Here is a 23,959-nt window from a genome sequence, read left to right on the forward strand (position 1 = left end):
AACGGAGAACCATTAATGATCTTATAATAAGGCATCAATCATTGGCCAAATTTGAGATGCTTTGTTGGTTAAAATGCAGGAAGTAGGTATACCTATCTAGGTACAGCATCAGCGTAGGTATACAGTATACAATAGTATATGTTGTATATTCATGTTTACTTATTTTAATCCTGCGTTGCATGCCGAATTCCAAAGGCAACATGTACAGGTATATAACGTCGGTGCGAGTAAAAAAGTCAAGCTTATTAAGCAAATAAAATAATGATGTCTGTAAAATTAAAATTAAATGAACAATAAAAATCAAATTAAATGTTACTGATACTTTTTACCGCATGAAATTTTCGAATCTAATATGACAAGTGTAGATCCATATAGCGAAGCGACCGCAGCAAGATGTGGCGAGACCCGGATCAAGCGTGCCTTATAAAAAGATCACCCATATTCAAAGGAGTCTCAAAAATACAAATATAACCGCAGCGATGAGGTCGAACCCTAAAAACAAACTAAAGATGGCAAAATCAAACATAATAACGTCGAGTCGTCGTCGTAGTGAGTCATAGTTTTGTTTGGATTCTGATATTTGTTGCGAGTTGCGAGTGACATGTGGATTCATTCAAAACGGATCAGATTCCTTTAAGAAGCATTCAGCAAGCCCTATTAAACAAATATCGAATACCTGACAAAATCTTGCCCTAGGTATATCTCTATTTCTTCGATCTGCCTGAGTTTCCTACTATCTAAGTAGCACCTTAGCTGACTTGACGACTCCATACGAGTATGTGCCTAAGACCCTAAGTACCTAAAGGAGTAAAAAAAACGGCCAAGTGCAAGTCGGCTCGCGCACCGAGGGTTCCGTACTTTTAGTATTTGTTGTTATAGCCGCAACAGAAATACATCATCTGTGAAAATTTCAGCTGTCTAGCTATCACGATTCATGAGATACAGCCTGGTGACAGACAGACAGACGGACACACGGACAGCGGAGTCTTAGTAATAGGGTCCCGTTTTTACCCTTTGGGTACGCAACCCTAAAAAGCAACAGCAGAAATATTTCAAGATACAACTAGTGGCTCTGTGAGCTGTAGACCTCGAAAACCCCCATAACTCCGCCATTTTGAAAAATTTCAATAAATTGAATCGACAAAAGCTTCCTATTTAATCGTCGAACCTGCTCACAAAATTTCAAGATAATCGGTTGAGGATTGCGACCTGTAGAGGAGAACATCCGGACATACGAAAGCAATTTTACTCAATCAAGCTGAAACGGAGACCTTCGCTAACGTTTCGGCCAATAAGGTGTAAAATACTATTGCAAATTTTGCCTGGATCAGGAAGTATTTTTTTGCAGTAGGCCGCCAATAAACATTTTAAGCCGGAACAATTGTTGTTTACCCATTTAAAATACTTTGTAATAACGACTTGTCCAATTACGCACGGTAATTTTTCATCCTATTTGTCATACATATTCATATTGACTGACCAGTCTGTTTGTACGAGCCTCCGGACCTTGGCCGTTATGGGTGCTTTACACGGTTATGGCAATTGGTCACCCATGAGGTTTAAAAATAATTTTACAACAATAACAATAAAATTTACGTGCCCTCATTTCATAAATATTATTTTACGTGTAGGATATGGGATGTGAATGAATTTATTATAGATTATATTTCCGGAAATTGTTATATTGTCAGATATAAAATTAGAACGTTGAACTTTGTCACATCTGCAATAAATGTGTTTTTTATGACAATATCAATTGTGATATTTTCCTTCATATTATGTATAGCTATGTTTACATATCTAATTGGAGTAAATAGGTATAACTACTCATATTTTAGTATCAGGTTTCCTTAACAAACATACACCCAATTTATGGTGCAATTATTACTTTCCATTCTTCATTAATTATTTACTTACTTATTTTGAAGTGCAACTCGATGATCAACTATTTTTGTGTCCGTCGTACATTTTTACTCAATTACATAAATTTAGTAACTACTTAATAGTTTTTACTTGTATAATTTCGTGTTTGTAATTACATTACGGGTCGTACTAAATAGTCATAGCATTTTGTAACTAGTAGTAATAAAATGTTTAAATAATTGAATTTGACACACCAACTTTATTCTCATGTTCGTTTTCAATAGTTGCATCATAATCTAGCTCAAATGTAATGTCAACTAAGATTACATGACACCATCATGACACGCACTAGGTTAAAGTGTTTCGAAAATTAATTTATTTCGGTACATTATTACGCAAAAAGAGTTACATGATGCACGACTTCTGGTATAATTAAGATATAAAATGAACATCTTTCTTGTCTTGTTTCGTTACGAGAAGAAAATAGATCAATTACAGAAATATAAGGTGTAACTCCTGTTTTGACCTAAAATAGTCTGTAATATACAGGCTGATCAATCCAAATGGGTCAGTATGGAGAAGTCAGAAACTATGAGAGATAGCGAAATCTGTTCTTAGGAACCATCGAACCTGGTCAATATTCTTTATGTAATCGCGTGTATTATTTGTTTGTATAATTGATCCTGAAATTTGAATAAAAAATTAGAAAAAATTGAATGCCATCATCATTTTCCTCAAGTTGTCCCGGCATTTTACCTCGGCTCATGGGAGCAGGGGGTCCGCTTGGCAACCAATCCTAAGAATTGACGTGGGCACTAGTTTTTACGAAAGCGACTGCCATCTGACCTACCAACCCAGAGGGGAAACTAGGCCGAAAAAAATTTTTTTTTTTAAACAAATAGGAAAAAATTACGGTACCATTTGATTCCTTACATTTTATTTTAAAAAATATTGTACAGCAACAATATACATAAACGCAACATTTCACCGACAAAATTGTTGTTGTTTTCCATACATTGGAACGGCTTCTAAGCGAAGCGGCTTCTAAGAAACGTGACACAGTGACGTTACGATGTGTTGCCATTTTTGTTAGAGCATTTCACGAATTAATAAACTAGTGGATGTGAAATGACTCCTATTTAGTATGAAAACCAGTGTCGCTAAACTCACACATTCATACCCACGTTAAAATACGTCACACACTTACAAAATTGCTCTGATTCGTAGCAACTTTCCATACCAAAAGGTTATTACCGGTGGACATTTCTCGAACGAATATCAACTGTAGGCTACATGAGTGACGGTTTAAAATATAATGTCAAAGCTATATGACATACGACTCTTTCATTATCTCATTAATCTCACAAAAGCTCGCTCAACGTTCACCTAATACAACTACTCAACACCAGATGGCGTTATTTTATATAGTTTTAAAATCACTTACTTATTACAGGCGAGAAAAGGGCTAAAAAACCAGTATAAGTAAGGTCTAATTACGCATGGTTTGTTACGGATCTCACGGTCACGTTACACTGGTGTTTTCGAGATCTCTACATGCCTGCGAGTAGCTAACCGTTGGAACTTCGTTCCATTCGATATAGGGAGGGGACAGTGTAATGTCGAGTGTTTTATCGATATTTGTGTGTTCAGTTAGGTATTGATATTTCATTACCGTATGTTTTAACACATTTAGATGATACTTTATTTATGATTATAATATAGGTAGTGATAATCGTGATTGTATGAAAAAAAAATATGTAGTACAGTACAACAAATATCTAACTAGAAATTTGTTTCTTATTAATTGACCAACTAGGTTGTTAATGTGAACATTAAATATATCTTAAAGTCAAACAGATAAAATCATAGTTCTTTAAAGGTCTATTAACTCGGTACTGCTGTTATTTTGTAATAACAAATCTGCAATTACTTACATAGGTAAGTATTCGTCTTTAACAATATATTTACTTGTAGCAGCATTTAAGGCCAATCTAGACGGGACAACCTGATTAAATTGTCAAATTAATTGTATGGTGTGGAAGCATACATGAAACTGGCTCATCGATCCCACTTGATTTGATTGTAAGATTGTGACCTATCAAATCAGGAAGGGGGGCGGCAAAATTCCAATATTTGACGCTAGTTTGCGTGGTATGGAACACTTTTTATTAATTTAGTGAGCCCGAATGTCACTAATAATTACTAAATTAGTAACTAAGTTTTAGGCGTGTGGACGCTAGATGAGATGTATGGCAATTTTATCCCCAGAAATCTTTCTCTAAGAAATGCTCCGAGCAAATGGTGCTATATTTTTGCGGAAACTAATTTTCTTGCCCAGTAGCATTGATCCATTTATTTTTAATATCGGCATCTTGTGGGAACCTACAATAATTAATAATAAAGAAATAGAAAATATAAATCGTTTATTCATGGCACATTGCATGCATTGTACGCATAAGTACATTAAGTACCTAGTCTAATTATTTTAACGATGAAAATATGATGGGTGTAAAAAACAAAAACGTATGTAAAGGAATACGAAGGTTTGAAAGGTTGCCATGAAATGACCCCGACTTAACTTAGTGCTTGATGACCAGAGCTGCCATATTTACTTAGACATTGATTATCCCAAATAATAATTAGAAACGTGTCTAAAATAATAATTTATTACCGAACCAAACATCAAACTTGAAATATCGTAACTGTAACTTTATCGATATAAATATCGACATTGCGCAGCATCTGAGTAGCGAAGTTATTTGACATTTAGGATAGCGAATATTCCAGATAAACGTAAAGAATAGTGACAAAGGATTGTGAACTCTAAGTTCTAACTGATAAAATATAGATTTACTTAACGAACATTCGTAAATAATGCAAAATAAACAGATTTTTCGTATTTATCGGATTATATTTAAATAAATAACCACCGGTGATAGGAAATACCTCCACGTGAAAGATTTTTTAAACCGCTGTGATTTCTGCAGCTTAATACTGCACAATACGGCATTTTAAATTTAATTATCAATTTTTGTTAGACGAGCGTACGTACGACGTGAATGTCATTCGAGCATGAAGTTTACACAACAACTGAGCATAGTCTGTGCATAAAGTAAGTCGGTCGCTACTAACTGTCGGATAGACGGGAACGCCCACTTGCCATCTCCATCCTACTCCGTGGAGCATTTGCTCAGTAAAGTGGCGATGCCAGACTTTGACCATCATTTGTGACTTTTGTATTGCTTTAAGACAATGGGTCCCATACAGACATTTGATCCTCAAAACAAACCTGATCGATTGAAACTATATAAAAAAAATAACTACCCTATTACTTCGGCTGCAAGAATATACAGAATGGCAATACTCAGATAAGTAACTCCGTTCATTAAATAGATGACATCTTACACGTAGAATAGACGTGTTCGGTTTATTTGCATATTCATAATACAGCGTGTGTCTGGTCTAGTATAAAAATTCAAAGTCAAGGTCGATCCCAAAATTTAGATATATTATTATATTCTGGTATATAACCATCTTAATGGCTTCGCGAAAATGTTTGCAGTTTTTGTAATTTCTCCATTGTTGCAAATATATTAGGACTATATTTGAACGGTCTGGAAAACAAAATACGCCGTTGCGAAGTTGGTTTTGCATATGTAGATAGATTCATCTAAATTCGATTGTTGCAGATAGCATGTTAAGAAGTAGGTATATTAATCATTTGTTAGTCCAAACTCGGTTTGGACTAGAAATTTGAAAATTATTTGAATAACATTTAGTATGACATCATCAGTGGGTATTCGGTTTTAAAATTGGACTGCGAACGTTATTTTTTAACATTCATGTGTTATGTACCTACCTACAGGTCACCTTGTCCGTATTAGCAACCTTGTTTGGTAGAGGCATGGGCTTGTAACCTGCAATAATAAATGTTACTCTTCGAAGGCCGCAAAAATATGTGACACGCTCTTATGGCTCTACAAATAAGATCGTGTCAGATATATTTGCGGCTTTCGTCGTGTAACATATTATTGCAGGTGACTGTACACCCTGTACAAATTAATTGTTTTAATTGCTTAAGTACCTACTGAACATATATAAGAATCATTAATTTAATTACTTATATGTTATCCTTTAAAAAATTGACAACTTATAAATCACTACATAGTATAAAACAAAGTCGCTTTCCGCTATCTGTCCGTTCGTCATATTCATATTTATTTAAATATTGCAACCATGGTTTTATAGGTATTACAAATCATTGGTAGTTCCACATGGACCCCGTGGGTGCATAGCAATATTACATGCATACTTAGGATCTAATCTTAAATCTATGTGTATAATATAAAAGTAGGTCAATTTAGTAGTTTTTATACATATAAGCCGAATTGAATCAGATAATTGTCAGTACAAACAAAAATAAACGGGCAAATAATTATTATTAAGTGATGTCAAATTATATAAGTATTAAAATAATAAGAATGTAAATGTTTTAGAAATAAGATTAATATTAGAGTGCAATATGTCAATAATTTGATTCAATTTAACCTTATCTACAATATTATCCAAATTTAAAATTTAAAATTAGTGCACAAAAATAGTGGTGTAACTAATCAGACGGATCTGTAAAAAAATCTTCTAGAGTGTAGTAGCATTTGTCAATCAAGTAAGTTTTAAGTGTAGTCAAGAATGTTTTGTTACATTGTTCTGCTTTTATAGTCTTATCTATTCTGTTGTATACTTTTATTGCCATGGCGTACGGACTTGAGCTGTATAATTTTAAATTAGAGCCTAGGTTATTTTTAAATCGGGATTCATATCGTCGCGGCTGATCTTGGATATAGGTAAACAGGTTTGGGTTGTCCCTAACAAATTTACCCATTTCCAAGATGTATAAAGAGGTCAGCGTAAGAAGTTTATATTCCCTAAAATATTGTAAACAGCGTTCTGGGCAGTAAATATTAGCTAAAATTCTTATGCATTTTTTTGAAGTATAAATAGGTCTTTCACATCCGTACTATTTCCCCATAGTATTATACCAAACTTAAGCCATGAGTAGGCATAGGCATAGTATGCGGTAAGCGCGGACTGGAAATCTGTCGTTCTCTTAAGCTCTTTCAATGCATAAATAAAAGATGACAGTTTTGTTTTTAATTTGGCAATATGCTTTTTCCAATTCATATTAGTATCAATATCAAACCCTAACAGTGTTGCTGTCCCTACGCATTCCAAGTCCATGCCGTTAAACGTTACTTTTAAGTCTAGAGGGTTTTTTTGATGCGTGGATATGTTTAATTTTAGGTTGTGGTCTTCCATCCATTCTATCAATGGAGTTAGTGTTAGGTTTATTTCATTATTGATGCTCATACTGTCTTTGCATGAAGTAAGGAGAGATATGTCATCTGCGAAGAGAACGCAAGAATAGTCGTTTTTTATAAGTTTTGGAATGTCGTTAATATATATTGAAAATAACAAGCATGCGAGTACTCCACCCTGGGGGATGGAATGGGTCATGTTGTGTACGTCAGATCGAGCGCGTTTAATTTCTCGTGTTTCAAGTCGACATTTTCAATTTCTACGTATTGTTCTCTATTTTTTAGATAAGATGCAAACCATTTGTGTGTGATTCCCCTCACCCCTATTCCCCAAAGTTTATTTAAGAGTATATCATGTTGAACCATGTCGTAGGCCTTGGACATATCTAACAGTATTCCGATAGCGTATTTTTTATCGTTTATTGTAGTCAATATATCTTGAACGTATTTGAATACTGCTAAGGTCGTAGATCTGTTTTTACGGAACCCGTTTTACGCGTCGTCAAAGATGCTATATTTTTCGCAAAAGGAGTATAAGCGTTTATTCATTGCGGATTCGAATATCTTGGAAGTCGTTGGCAAGAGAGCCACTGGGCGGTAATTATTAGGGTCTGTTTTGGATCCTTTTTTGTATATTGGCTTGATTAAAGATTTTTTTAGAAGGTCCGGGAAGGTTCCTGTGCTAAAGGATTGGTTTATTAAAAGGTATAAGGGGAAAGTTAGTTCTTCTACACATTTTTTGAAAAGAATTGGTGGCAACTCGTCTATTCCATGATTTACTTTATTTTTAAGTTTAATTATTATTGATTTAATTTCTTCGGGGTATACCGGGGTCAAATAAAATGTGTTTACGGTGGGTAGAATTACAGGCCGGCTGCGCGGTGGGTTGCCGCCGCTGGCCGAGCCCACGGTCGCAAAAATGTGTTGAAGTTATTCGATACAGTTTTAGGATCGGACGTAAGTTTATTATGGATCGCTAGTTCTATGTTTTGTCGAGTGCGTATTTGATTTTTGTTCGTGCGCTCTTTTATTAGTTGCCACATGGCTTTTACTACGTTGTCGTCTGTCCCTATGTATGCCCTATCTTTAAAACTACGCAACTGATCTTTATGAGGTTTTTTTAAATAGATAGTGATTCAATAGGAAGGTATTTGTATAACTTGTAAAGGTTTTGTGTAAATTAGTTAAACTACCCGTGCGAAGCCGGGGCGGGTCGCTAGTAATTAGTAATTACAATAAAACAATAATGTACATATTCCTGATCGCGACCGACCTTTGTGGTCTTCTCGAGTTGTATTATCACTTAACAGACGGTATAACATAATATGTAAACTGTTATAATATCTATAAAATCATAAATCTTGATAAACTTACATAATAGCATTACAAGGAAAATTAAAAAAAAACATATTTGCAGTGTTTACCACGTAATCATACGGGTATGACAGATAACCTAAAAAGACCCTGCCGTACAGGGTGCTGAATATAACAAATTAAGAATATTGCAATTTTTAAGCATGAAACACATGAAATAACCGTGAAAACATTACAAATATTCGGATACAAACATACAACATATATAAATAAGCGATTAACATGTACGAAAGTTACCAAACACACAGTTTACTTTGCCAAAGTGAGGAGTGTATGAAAGGTTACCAAAACACATTACAAAAACGAAAAATAACTACACGCGCATCTAGATACATAACTACATATAATTATATAGGGTTGTTTGATTAAAAATATAATTATGGAAAAATGGATAACTTGATAAAAACACCTCTCCAAGTAGTCGTGCTGATGATGAGAGAAACACAATGATTACGGCGCTCAAATTGAATTCCTTATGACTGTCATCAAATTGTAATACTAAATAGGCTGTACACTAAAACAGATTTTTACCATATTTTAACATTAAGAGTATTTTAATAGTCTGTCCTTGAGGTACTTATTTGCATCTTTCATATATTTCGTTTATGTAGACAACAATGTTTATCAACAAAAATTATACTGACCAATCTCGCCAGGCTAAACAGGTAAACAGGTTTTTTTTAAACCGGTTTGCAACTTCATTCCTTTGGTAAACAACGAGGGTGCCACTAGTATAAACGAACTTTTTGAAAGGAGCATTTTTAGGGTTCCGTAACCAAATGGCAAAAAACGGAACCCTTATGGATTCGTCATGTCTGTCTGTCTGTCCGTCCGTATGTCACAACCACTTTTTTCCGAAACTATAAGAACTATACTGTTGAAACTTGGTAAGTAGATGTATTCTGTGAACCGCATTAAGATTTTCACTCAAAAATAGAAAAAAAAAACAATAAATTTTGGGGGTTCCCCATACTTAGAACTGAAACTCGTGTGGTACGTGTGGGGTATATATGGATAGGTCTTCAAAAATGATATTAAGGTTTCTAATATCATTTTTTTCAAAACTGAATAGTGCGCGAGAGACGCTTCCAAAGTGGTAAAACGTGTCCCCCCCCCCTCTCTAACTTCTAAAATAAGAGAATGATAAAAGTAAAAAAATATATATGATGTATGAATTTACCTTTCACTCACGTTTCACATAAAAATACATTGTTTAAATTGTGTAATGTACGGAACCTACGGTGCGCGAGTCCGACTCGCACTTGGCCGGCTTTTTTTGTTTTGTGTGGAGTTATTGTTCTTCTCCTAGTGAGTATTATATTCTTTCATTTCCATACATTATAGTAGTACTAGCTACAGAAGTAGCCTATTGACCATCAGCATAAATAAATAATACATTTAATAAAAACTGAATTGCAAAGGCATAACGTGTGGCATAAGTAATTGACAATCTTACAATGTTTTGTTAAATGACGACACAGACTTATCAGTTACTTTTTGTTCCAAATTCTTATTTCAGGAAGCCTAGCCAAGATGTCAATCGTTGATAGAAAACGCCATTCGAAACTCACATAATGTATGGAAATATTGGAAATAGTCACGTGACTTTTCGTAGCATCAGATCATGAAACATTTTTTTCTTTTCTTTTGGCGTTTGTCGATGCCTCCACGCGTGATTATCTAGTTTTTTTTATTTTTTTTTATTAGCCAATTTTGGTGTCCCACTGCTGGGCAAAGGCCTCCCCTCGTTTTCTCCACTCGACCCTGTCATCGCCATTTTCCCACCATTTGGGGTAGAATGCGTCCAAGTCGTCCCGCCATCTCCTTTTTGGTCTGCCTGAACCCCGGCCTGCACCGTCTATGGTGCTCCGTGGGTCCCACTCAGTAACCATTTTGGCCCATCTTTCCGGGTGCATGCGACAGACATGTCCCGCCCAGTCCCACTTAAGCTTAGCGGTCTTGACGCCTACATCTGCAACTCTAGTTCTGGAGCGTAGTTCCGTGTTTCTGATTCGATCAGTTCTACGAACACCTAATATACTACGCTCCATAGCTCGCTGGCAAACCTTGAGTTTCGATTATCTAGTTAGACCAAGATAATTCTACAACGATTTTGATCGCATACGCAGTGCAAGTGTTATTTTAAACGTCAAACTTCTATGAAATTATGACGTATAAATAACACTTGCGCTGCGTGTGCTATAAAAATCGTTGCACTTATCATAGTCTAACTTTAAAAAAATACAATATTTGCAATGTTACATACTTAGGCTGGTGCGACTAAGTTAACGCACAACTGATGGGAAGAAGTAACCAAATAAGATTTACAAATTGGGCTACAATTAAAAGCTGGTCAGAAAAAGTACAAGTGAAATAATTAAACGTAAACGTATCGTATTTAAATTTACAGTTGTAACTCGTAGCAAATGTGCACGCATAATTATAGATAGATAGATAGATAGATAGATAGATAGATAGCGTTTATTCGTGGCAAAAAAGAGGAAAACACGTACATAGGAAACACAACATAAATAATATAAGCCACGAAATGGTCCCGACTCAGATTCCCAGTGGCTTCCGAGGTTCATTATAAATATCATCTTAAGTTATCTACTTTAGTTTTGACCACAAAACCTTTAAATTTTCCTACCACACATTATCGAATGTAGTGCTCGTGATTCGTTCCTGTTTCGCAGTGTTCTGCGTACGTCGCCGCTCAAAGTCCACTTTATAAAGTCGTTGCAGAAAAGAAGCTTATTTAATCTAAGTCATATACAACCACCATACAACTAAAATCTTTGTCGGAAAGTGATTTTATTTTCAATAGATTTACAAATCAATAACTGAATTTATATGTGACATTTTTAACCAAAAGGGTACTTATTGTCGCTTGTCAGTAAGGCGCTATTTCCATATAGCTAAAATTAGAAATCAACCTTATCAACAAGCGACAATGTGGTACCTTTTGGTTGAAAACGTCACATATAGGAAACATAATAAGCGACGAAATATTGGTAAGTATATCCTTTAATTCAGTTTAAGAGGAAAGAGGACGATCACTTTTCCATACAAACGTATAGTCCACACTTTTCTCACTGGATATCTAATAGGTATCTCATAGGTAAGCGTGCTCCACCGTAAACCGCATCATCACTTACCATCAGGTGGGATCGTGGTCAAACGCTTGCCTATTCATCATAATTTTTTTTTTAATTATGAAAAAAAAAATTCACAATTTTATGAACTTGAAACATAACTATGACCGCTTGTTTGATTTTTCGATTTTTTAATTATTATAAGTTAGGAGATACGAAAAGCGAATGCCATAAAAAATTTAAAAGGTCCTAAATATCATATAATATTATAGGGATAAGCTCGCATTAACAATTTTTGTTTTGTACAATAAAGTGATTTACTACTACTACTACATATAATAAATAAATAAATAAATAAATAAATATTATAGGACATTCTTACACAGATTGACCAAGTCCCACGGTAAGCCCAAGGAGGCTTGTGTTATGGGTACTCAGACAACGATATATATAATATATAAATACTTAAATACATAGAAAACACCCATGACTCGGGAACAAATATCTGTGCTCATCACACAAATAAATGCCCTTACCGGGATTCGAACCCAGGACCATCGGCTTCACAGGCAGGGTAACTACCCACTAGGCCAGACCGGTCGTCAAATTAATATAATAATTAAAAAATCTAAAAAACCAAACGAGCGGACATTAAATTGTGTAAACATATTTTCAAGTATGTTAATATCCAAAGAGGAGAATGGGGACTACGTTTGTAAGGAAAGGCGGTTTCAGGACAGTCGTCCACTTTTGTACGTCTTAACCTGAAGGGGTCGGGATGAAATTATAATGAAATTTAATTACGGTGTATTTACACAGCGTAAATTGCGTATTTATGCAGTATTAACTAGGTACCTAACTAATTTTACTTAAAGTATACGTAAAGGCTATATAGAAGAGTCAATATCAGCTGAACTTTTTGGCTTTGGCTGGTGTTGTGGAAAAAGCTCACCTAACTTAACTATGTCTATCTAATATTGTCTTCGGTTACCGCGATAGTTACTCATGAAATAAAACTATGAAAACGGATTATATCGCGTATATTGAATTTATAATACATCCCGACGTTTCGAACTCTTTACAGCGTTCGTGGTCAACGGGTGACTGAGGAAAAATTACAAAGTGCAAAAATACCCACATACTAAAATAATGAACAATCATAGACTACAAACTTTAAGGCTGGTTGTACATGCAAAATCGGTTCATAAGGCTAGTTACACACTACAATTATTTTCAAGTAAAGATATATATATATATATATATATACGCGATAAAAAAATGTCTATCTATTTATTCTTATACCTATCCATCTTTTTTATCAAACGATCGGATTATAATATATGAATAGAGATGTTGACATGAATCGCGAATATATAAAATGTTATGTTTTTACCATAATAACAGAGAATGCTGAAAATCATATTTTGTAAGTGTAAATATACTTAATAAATTAAATAAAAGTATTTAAAATAATGCCCAGCATCACGTGACTGCAAACGCAAAACGGAGCGCGTGACGTCACGGTGTGAGAAACACGCACAGACAAGTTATCAAACCTGGTGGTCCTCTGACACTGACAGCAGTTTGTTTATCACATCGTTACGTCATCAAGATCACGTGACAGCTTGGAGCGTTTTTGCGCGAAATTTAAACACTAAACTAATTAGTCGATTTTTTATTAAAAATTAATAAATATTTTTTTTTGCAATATTTACGTGTCTATCTATAAAATGTAAACAGCTCTAAAAAATTATCAACATCCCTATTGAGGTATATAGTAAATATTCTCATCTTTAAGACATAACAATGAGCTGACAATAAAAAAAACAGTAGTTTTATTGCTTTAGGTAATTCGTATTTTAGCCAGTTCAAGGACTAATATAATATGTATGTATATTAATTCGAAAATATCCTTAATGTCCTATATAGTGATTCATAGGTCATAGGATGATGGCATCACAAATAATTTATTTTATTTCCAATCCGTATTCGAACGTTGTCAGGTTGATGAAGATTGCTCCAATAAGGTTCAGATCTTCTCAAGAACATATAATTAAAATATTATTAGATTTTGATTAACTTATTAGGTACTAGCGACCCGCCCCGGCTTAATTATACACACATTATACACTGACACATTCCTCAAGAATGACTCTATTGATAGGTGAATACCGCATCAAAATCCGTTGCGTAATTTTAAGATCTAAGCATACATAGGGACAGACAGACAGCGGAAAGCGACTTTGTTTTATTTTATACTATGTAGTGATTAATTAATTAATTAATCAATTAATTAAACCGACATGTAGGTACAGGGCGGGATCCACAAATATAGCATGGACATCACTACATAGTATATAACAAAGTCGCTTGCCGCTGTCTGTCCGTCTGTGATTCAAGAGATATATAATTTGTAAAGGTTTTGTGTAAACTAGTTGAACTACCTGTGCGAAGCCGCGGCGGGTCGCTAGTTTGTACATAAAATGTATTAAATCAGAAATCGACCGATGACCCACGATTAGCTCAATAATAAGGTTTATGTTGAGAGTACTAGACGACGTTATAGTACATAATAGTTGCGTCTGCACAGAAACAGCATTTGAATATAATTAGATTATTAGGTACTTTTTTATTACGAGGGACTTTCCAAGAAAACGATTTCGTTCACAAATAATGGCATATAGATATTATTAGATATTACTGCCATTTTCACATCATTAAATTAAGTAAAATACAATTGTTATTTCTTGCACTTATGTAGATTGCAGGTATGTATGCACTGTATGCAGTAGCAATGGCACAACTTGGCGGTTATTAGTTTATTAGCACTTCACTATCAAATCGTCACATAACCGTATATTTGCCACAACCATAAGCTAATGAGTCGTGCGCCTCGTGCGGTTTGTGGCAAAATGTTTTTGAAAGAGGACGTTAGGATGTAGCTGCATTACTGTTTCGGCCTCGTCTGTGTTAATTTCCTTGATAAAATGAGTGACTGAATGAACCTCATAATTAATCGCGGCAGTAATGCGGCGCCAAACTATCAGCCTCCTAGCCTAGTGACCCTGCCTGCGAAGCAGGAGGTCCCGGGTTCGAATCCTGGTAAGGGCAATTAGTGTGTTTATCATAAATATTTGATGCTGAGTTATGGATGTTTTCTATGTATATAAGTATTTATTATACCTATGTATTATATATATCGCCATCTAGTGCCCACAACACAAGCCTTATTGAGCTTGCCGTAGGACTAGGTCGGTCTGAGTATAATTGTCCTATAATATTTATTTATTGTTTATCTAAGTATTCTAATGTCTATCTATCTGCAGCTTAGATTATATTAGCTTAGCTTACTTACTAAAAAATTCTAATTAAATTTAGCACAGGTAAGTAAATCTAAATGTATGTAATAAGTGATCAATAACTCAGACAAAATAAAAAATATATTTTTAGTGTGGGTAATAGAAGTGTCTACGGAACTCTACGTAGAACAGAATATAGCCTGATATTTTCTTAACCGATTTTTACAAAAATAAACATTTGCACTTTACTTTAGGTTCATCAATTGTGTAATGGCCTTCCGACGATACTAAAATGCTATAAATATACCTATATAACAACTCCGCCAACTTTTACTTAGATATGTATATTTTAATAACGTATCTTTTTTACCATAATGTAAAATATTGATAGAAACTTACCTTCAGCATGATTAAAACCAGATTTAACTATATTTTAATAGATCCAAACAAGCATACATAATCATAAAATATATATGCAAGTGACCGATAGGGAGCGTGCATAAACTGTAGGGGGCAGCACAGGAGACGTCAGATTTTTGGCGCGAGGCGTAAATGTCTAGTTTATGCTTCCAAAGTAGCCCACAAGATGGCAGCACTTGCTTTGGCGTGAAGTGTCAATGTACATGTTTATGGTTCCGATTCAGGCCACAAGATGGCAGGCCCTCCGCCCTTGGAGATGAATAACGTTTGCCTAGCGTATGTAATGTAATGGTAAAGGATCATTCAGCCGAGCGGAAATTAAAGCTCTTTTCTGTAGAAATAATAAATAGTAATATAAAAACAGTCTTTATAAAACCAATCTTTGAACCTCCAGCACAGCTTATCGCATGAATCGTGCGCGAGATATATATATATCAAAGGATATATTTATCTTAATTAAAGGTACCGTGGAAATGAGACATGAAATGCTACTACGAGTATAATTATTATCCTTACTATGTGTGCAAAACAAATAATTTCATTAAACTTGATTCCCAAAAGCAATCAAGTTAGGTCAAACAATACCAAAATATAAGTAGTCGAAATAGGCCTAAGATATTTAATATTTATGGTAAAAAAAATGTGGCATACGGTTCATTCATAACAAGCAAAATTCCTTATTTGAATACCGTAGCAAATTGTTTTAGATTGAGCATTATGCATTATTTGATTAACAGTCATCCGTCTTCACGACGAATGCAAAAACTACAATGATAAATTATTCTTTGGGGGTTCAAGGGCAACGAACTGATTGATTTACAGCATTAATGCCAGCATAGGTTTACTAACTATTTTTTTAACTTTTTTAATAGAGAAAAAAATATGTAGATATACATAGTCTGACCAAGTTTTCCTAATGTCTAATGTGCAGTGTGTCTCTGTTTGAAATTGAGGTTTCAATTTCATAAATAAAACGAGATATTACGAAGATCGGAGAATGGGTTCTTCGAAGACAGTCTTTCAGGTCCTAAGTGCCTACAATATCAATTAACAATAGAAAAAGTAGAACTCAATCCTAGTTCCCACAATAGTTTGCATGTGAATGCCTCAGATTTGTTTTGGGTGTTTATTTCGGCGACGGTTCAGAAACCTAGTTTGAGTCTGGACCGCATGTGAATTTAAAAATTTTAGACATTGTTGATGGGTTGGGCCGATTTAAGTGAAATCCAACTATGGACTAACTGATCATTGGAAAACCTCATGTATTTATAAACATTTTATACATTGACATACACACTGATAATTTTGAATGACTTTCATTTGGATTTGATTTTGTTTACAGTTAATATTTTCTTCAGTGCTTAAAAACCCTCGCAACGCTCAAGATTTCATTTTACGTGGTTCAATCTTATCCCCATAAATTTAAAAGGTTTACATATTATCAGCTAGGAAATGGTACTTCAGAAATCTATTGAGCTGATATTCCTCTCGCATTATACGAATATTTTGAACAAACTATTTAATATACGAAGATTAGGTTTATTACCATATATTTTCTTATAGTTAGCGCATTTTCAGGAGGCTACTCATTGCAATTTTTATTTGTGTTGTTAGCACTAAGTTGCAACACAGTAGGTATTAGTTAAAAGAATAAGGAAGAGTTCTACTTCGGTCATGCAAGTTGTTTACTATAGGTATCTTCAAGTTCTTTCACTTTTTAGTTGCCATTTTCATCCTAACCAGTTCGATCTTAATAAAGCTCTCAGCTTATTATTATTTTTGTATGTTTAGTCATCTCCACGACCGTCTAGACATACATAAAGTCAATGTTAGCCGCGGTGCGGTGACGCACATATTTACTCGTATGTTAATCAGCAACCAGCAACGCATATAAGGTCGATACGTCATGTGAACTATCCGGTTCTTGAATGAATGTTTTCGCATCCTCCATTTATTTGATACGTCTTTATTATTACTTAAGTTCGATGGATTATATCAAGCTGTTTTTACTATTGGTCATTGTTATGGTTGTTTTATGCTGATTATGCTAACGTAAATCTCGTCCAGCGAATAGGATGTGTTTTTTATTTGCGTCTTTTAAGTTTCTAACCATTCATTTTGTATTAAGTCTGAAGATTCAACATGTTTATTAATATTTTGTATATGTATGATAAAACAGATCGAAGAGATGTTATCATATTATAGAATTGACAATGACTGGTAGTTTTTTTCACATTTTTTTTTTGTTTTTAAACTTTTTAACTTAATTCTGATTCATTAATTTTAAAGCAAAGTTAAGGAGTCAACACTTATAACTACTGCACTGAGGACTGAAGATGATCTCAGTTTGCTGCTATGATTATGATGTAAGTAATACGAAATAAACTTATGAAGTGAAATGACGTATTGTTGAACTATTTTTGGTATGTAATACCAATACCTAAAATAAACAAAAAGTTTCTTATATTTTAAAAACCCATCGAGCTAGTCCCCAAGGAACCTTTACATATGAAAAGAAAGTGACCAATATTAGAAACGTAGTTAGTTTCATGTATAGGTTAAACTAAATACAGGGCGTCCCAAGACAATGCGACAAAAAGGGAAAGTACCTTAAATATCGTAGATAGGACATTTTGCTGAAAGAAGACTTTATGTTATTTTTGAAAATTAGTAATACTGAATTCAAAGATTTTCTAATAAATTTTTGCTTCGTCTGGCAATCGAATCGACTTAAATGTGAGAAAAAATCGTATTTTAATGATGCCAATCGAAAGAATGGACAAAAAGTAATAATTCTTCTTAAGTGACATAGCATCTAAAAAAGAGGAATAAGGTAATAAAATGTTTGATTCAAATTTCAAGAATTATAATTTATTGCCGATGACGACGTTCGAAAAATAGCGATATTATCATTCCATAGATAGCATTGATTATTCGAAAATAAGTACTCACTTAAAAAACGACTTTCAGGGCATAGCTTTCCTTATTATAAACTAGTGCACGTGAAGATAAAATGATAAAACTTCGCATTTAATTAATTAATATACAAAAAATACTCAATTGACTTCGGCAGTTTTAACTTTCAAGTATGTTTTTAATTTGATTAAAATGATTATTTTACGTTATTCCTATGTTTTAAGATACTATGAAGAATTATTATTTTTCATCCATTCTTTCGATTGACATCATAAAAATACGGGTTGTGATTGTTTTTTAACACATTTAAGTCGGTTCGATTCCCAGACGAAGCAAGTAATTTTGAGAAAATATTTGAATGCAGTATTACTAACTTTTAAAAATAACAGTATTTTTTCAGTAAAATATCCCATCTACGATATTTAAGATACTTTTCCTTCATGTCGCATAGTCTTGGGACGCCCTGTATATTACTTTAAACGATTATAATTATGTTTTTACAGGTGGCGCTGTCATTCGCAGCTCCCAACCCAAACTACAACGTGTTTGAGATCGACATCTCGCCCGAAGAGGCGGCGAAGTTCCTGAAAAGCCCGCCGTTCACAACGCCCCAGCTTTCTGGACGCACCGGCGTTCTTCCTCTGGTTAGTTTTGCTTTTGTACGCAATTTGAAGTATTTCAACTACACCTGCAATAAAAGCTTACTGAACTAAGGGCTTCAGACTCTAAAAATAATGTTATGTCAGATATATTTGAAAGAAGTTTTACAGGTATCGGTGTAATATTTATTTATTTAAACTCTATTGCACAAAATATACGACGACCGGGCTGGCCTAGTGGGTAGTGACCCTGCCTGTGAAGCCGATGGTCCTGGGTTCGAATCCCGGTAAGGGCATTTATTTGTGTGATGAGCACAGATATTTGTTCCTGAGTCATGGATGTTTTCTATATATTTAAGTATTTATATATTATATATATCGTTGTCTGGGTACCCATAACACAAGCTTCCTTGGGCTTACCGTGGGACTTAGTCAATCTGTGTAAGAATGTTTTATAATAATTATTACTATTATTATATACAGACAATGTACAAATGGACGGTTTAATTATTAAAAGTTAAAACAAACAAAAAACTCGACTGTTTATATATATTTTTGAAATGGTCTTTTCAAGCTTTCATTCGGTACCCGTATTCGGCTATCGCTATCGTAAGAAAAACAAAAAACACCCCCCCCCCCCCCCCTTTCATTTGAGGGCACCATTTTCAAAATGTATATAGCCTATGTCACTACCACAATTCTGGCGAATTCAACCACACCTCATATCAATATGGACATATATGGTATACATACATACGCTCGAAAAACATTACCATCCTTCTGATGCAGTCGGGTAAAAATACGTTTCCAATAAAAATATTATAACATAGTATAAAAAAGGAGGGTAATGTTTTTCGAGCGTGGTGGGTGTGTCAAATTATAGCAGTTCAAAGTCAACTGTAGCTATAGGCTGTTACTGAACCGGTGAGCTCCATCTTAGGCCCTGTCTTCACTTTCCATAGTTTTTTTAGGGATGTTAACAATTTTTTAGAACCGGTTTAATTATATAGATAGACACGTAATTATTGCATAAAAATAATAGTTTTTATTCATTATTTTTTAATAAAAAATCTACTTTAATTAGTTTGTTAATTATCGCACAAAAACGCTCCAAGCTGTCACGTGATCTTGATGACGTAACGATGTGATAAACAAACTGCTGTCAGTGCCACCTCTGGCACTGACCTGGTGGTCTACCACCAGGTTTGACAACTTGTCCGTGCGTGTTTCTTACAACGTGACGTCACGCGCTCCGATTTGCGTTGGCAGTCACGTGATGCTGGGCATTATTTTAAATACTTTTAAATTATTTTTAATTAATTTATTACGCATATTTACACTTACAAAATATGATTTCCAGCATTCTAATATTCCCTGCTATGGTAAAAACATAACATTTTAAAATATATTCGTGATTCATGTAATCATTCCTATTGGCCTATTGGTTAGACCAAGTAGTGAAAATGTTAAAGCATGTTATATATTTGTGATCTACTCACAGAGCCCTTTCATTTGGTACGCCACATGGTATGTTTAAAGGAAAAAAGATAAAAACTTAATTGTCATAATATGAGTAACAGATTCGGCATAAGTCTAAACGCTCAGTTTGGGGGCAAGCTAAAATAATAGTGATGTTCCTTCACATAATATAATTAGTCGATTCATATTTACTTATAAAGAGTTATTAAATAAAATTCTTATTTTGTGAATGCTCTTGAGATCTCATTCATTGCGAATAGGAGAGCAAAAATTATTGAATAGTACAGAAAAGTCGTCTCTGTATTATTCAATAATCGTCGCGTCTAGGTAGGTGCCTAATTGGTATGCGCATGCAGCAGTTTAACGTCGGGGGTAAATATTAATTATTTAGTACACGATTAAGTCCCGTTTTGTTAATAATAACGAGCAGGTTCTTTTGATAATTCTGTGAAGAAATAAGTAGTATTTTTTCCTTAAAATTATAAAACCTTTTTCATATCTTCTAATATATTTTTTGAGCCCTATTATATATAAATTCACATTCTAATTAACTCCTAAGATTAAGAATTAAATAAATAAATACAATATATACAATCAAAATTACATTTATCAGAACCTATAACTGGTAAATAGAACCTATATCTATTTGTATAATATTAGATTTATTAAAAAAAAAACTTTACACCTATAAATCGGTAGGATGGAAAATAAACCGTCCAAACTAAATTTAAATTGGCTGCAATTGCTTCCAAATTTCGCTTTTTGGTGACGTAACAATCGTTTTGCTTTCTTTTATATTGATACCATTTAGTAATTATGCAAAGTAACGTTATGCTTATTACATTTCTCCCAAGACATCGTTATGACAATTTACGTCATGCGCATTAACATATTGCATACTCAGTTATGCGGAATAATGCTATGAAATTTAAAAGTTATGCGTAATATATATTATGCCAATTTGAATTAGGAGTTGTTGCAGTCCGCGACCGCAACACAGCCCCCGTAGCTCAGGGAGAACGTTCGCCGGTTATGCCTGTCGCCGCCACTCTTACTGCCGAGATCGGTCCAGCCGCCCACGTCGACAGCACTCGAAGGACCAGGACGAATCGCAGAATACGAAAATAAACTAATTACGAACTTGCAAACTGACTTTTATTAATCGCGAACAAATATAAAAATACTGTCTAACACGGATAACTGGAGGTCAGAACTACTGGATCACTTTAGGTTTCTTGAGGACTTGTTGATTATAGAGCTACTGTGATCTCCCCGTCGTTCTTCCTCGCTTTAATACAAAAATATTAGAGAAAGAACCCTCGTACGATAAGGAGACAAAATCGATCGTAATTCGTCTTATTATTAGAAACGCTCTGATTGGTCGATTACGTAATCCGGTCATAATTGCATCGATTTTGACTATCTCGTTATCGTTCACATAACAATATCTTAATGAACAAAGGCGCGGGTTGTTACCATTTCGACGGTCGATTATTACGGTATAGCTAGGCCTATGACAATAGTACCTACTTTATTAGGTTAGTTACATCGTTAAGTACGATCGAATTTAAACTGTTGTGAGACATACTAATATTAAATCATTTTACGGTTTAGACTCACTTGTTTTAGTCTTGTTTGTGTGTGGGAGGTCTTGCGCCTCCCCCAACCGGTTTTCTCGGCGCGCGCGCAGCGAGCGATGCGGCGCGCGGCAGCGGCAGTACGCAACACACGGTCGTCGTGAACGCTGCTCGCACTATTAGTGCTTGAGAAAGGAGACCTAGGCTCTCCGAAACATGTCGCGCGAGTGACTAAAACAAGTGAGTCTAAATCGTAAAATGATTTAATGTTAAGTACGATAATTACTAACATTGTTATCGTCGGATACTTAGAGTTTACGAAATAATCGAATAAATGTGCTAGTTTTATAGCAAAATAGAGCGTAATCAAAAGCGGTCGTGCTTTTTAGTCTACCAATCACCGATCGATTATCTGTTTCGTATAATTTAAGCTATCCTTGTCTTGATTCGACTGTGATTGGTTATAAATAATGGACCAATGAGAGAGTCTACTTTAATTTCTCTTTCTTTCGTCCATCTCGCTCTTTTTACTAGAAGGAATAGCAACCTGGGGAAATGATTTAGCACTTTTCTTTGACTTGAATACGAATACGAATAAAACCTAGTCACAATCTAGACCTAGATAATGTAATAAACGAATATTTATATTTCACTTATAAACTATTGACAATCTAAGGGTGATTTTACCTATCTAACGAATAAAATCTTTATTGCGAATACAGTCTTAAATACACGTATTTGATTTATACAATAAACTTAGAATTATCTAGGACGTGTCGGAACGTCGCTAACAGGAGTATTACGTTATATTATAGACCCCTGCCGACTTTATGACGTCACAACAACTACCCCCACCAGTTTCGCGCTTGTTCTCATATATTTGTGTTCAGGACATCAAACTGAATGTATTGATACCATATTCACCCATACGAGAGATGGCATGAACGAAAAGTAACCTAAAAGCTGTTCCGCCGCCCTACTATTCATAGATACAGATGTTAAAGTAGGGTCAATAATTAATCCAATAAGATCATAATTTTTACTGTTTTCGTTACTTTCCAGGTGAGATCGAACGATCCGAGATTCCGCACGGCGGAGGCTGGCCCTACTCTCGGCCACTACTGGAAAAATGGCCGTGAGATTGAGAATACCGATGACTATGTTGAAGAGGTATTTTACTTGATAACTAAATTACATTATTAGCTTTTAAGTAATTGGATATAATATATAAGAATTAGATAAAAAATAAGAAGAGATAAGGAAAGGAGGTCTGGGCTTTCAAACAGCAGGGAAAATGATCGGCAGTCAAAACAGGTGCAGCTATACAGGCTATACAGCTATACGAAGTCGAGATATACTTAATTCTACGATAGCTTACAAAATCAAACCAGACGATGTTTTTTCGTACAAAATTGTAAAATCTTTCAAAATCTAGGTAAGTACTTACCTAGTTCATAAATTTATTGTCTCTTGTTGAAATATATGTTGTGTGTGTGTTGTGTTGTATCTGTTATAATTTTCAAAGCCTACCCGATGCCCGTTTTATAGTTGGATTGTATTAGTCTGCACTGTCTACCTACATAATTTTTTCGGCTAAAATTGGCTATAAATCCCCGGCATTAAGCTCGGCCGAATTTCACCTTCCTATACAAAGGGAGTTTCGTTCTCATTTTAAAAGTACGTTGGATTGTAATGAAACTTTGCGCATACAATGACATGAGGTAGATCTAGGTCTGTAATTAGTTTATATAGCTCTAGTATATAAAACAAACAAAATAGAGCAAAAGCAAATTTTGTATGAAAAACAAATTTTGGATTCACTGTATTTTTTTAACTATTGTATTTGAAGCTACATAAACTAATTACAGACCTAGATTTACCTTATCCTATTGTAAGTACAAAGTTTCAGAGCAATCTAGTTAGTTGTTTTAAAATGAGAGCGTAACTACATTTGTATGGAGAACCGAGCTTGCCGAGGCCTCTTAACAAAATATTACATCAATTAATTTTTAACAAGCAGAA

At 34.5% G+C, this 23,959-nt stretch overlaps 2 protein-coding genes across 2 annotated transcripts in view; one reads left to right on the forward strand and one right to left on the reverse strand.

The window, feature by feature from the left end:
• The window catches only part of LOC134742853 (uncharacterized), a 273,946-nt gene that overhangs the window by 17,425 nt on the left and 232,562 nt on the right, over positions 1-23,959 (reverse strand). The gene's annotated exons all lie outside the window — the stretch shown is intronic.
• Positions 1-23,959, forward strand: part of LOC134743236 (uncharacterized) — a 33,978-nt gene that overhangs the window by 5,319 nt on the left and 4,700 nt on the right. Inside the window, exons 2-3 of the mRNA XM_063676643.1 lie at positions 18,786-18,926; positions 23,000-23,107. Of these exons, the coding sequence (XP_063532713.1) occupies positions 18,786-18,926; positions 23,000-23,107 (249 nt within the window). The remainder of the gene's footprint in view (positions 1-18,785; positions 18,927-22,999; positions 23,108-23,959) is intronic.

This window comes from Cydia strobilella, chromosome 7 (genome assembly GCF_947568885.1).
Source record: "Cydia strobilella chromosome 7, ilCydStro3.1, whole genome shotgun sequence".
NCBI classification, from domain to species: Eukaryota; Metazoa; Arthropoda; class Insecta; order Lepidoptera; family Tortricidae; genus Cydia; species Cydia strobilella.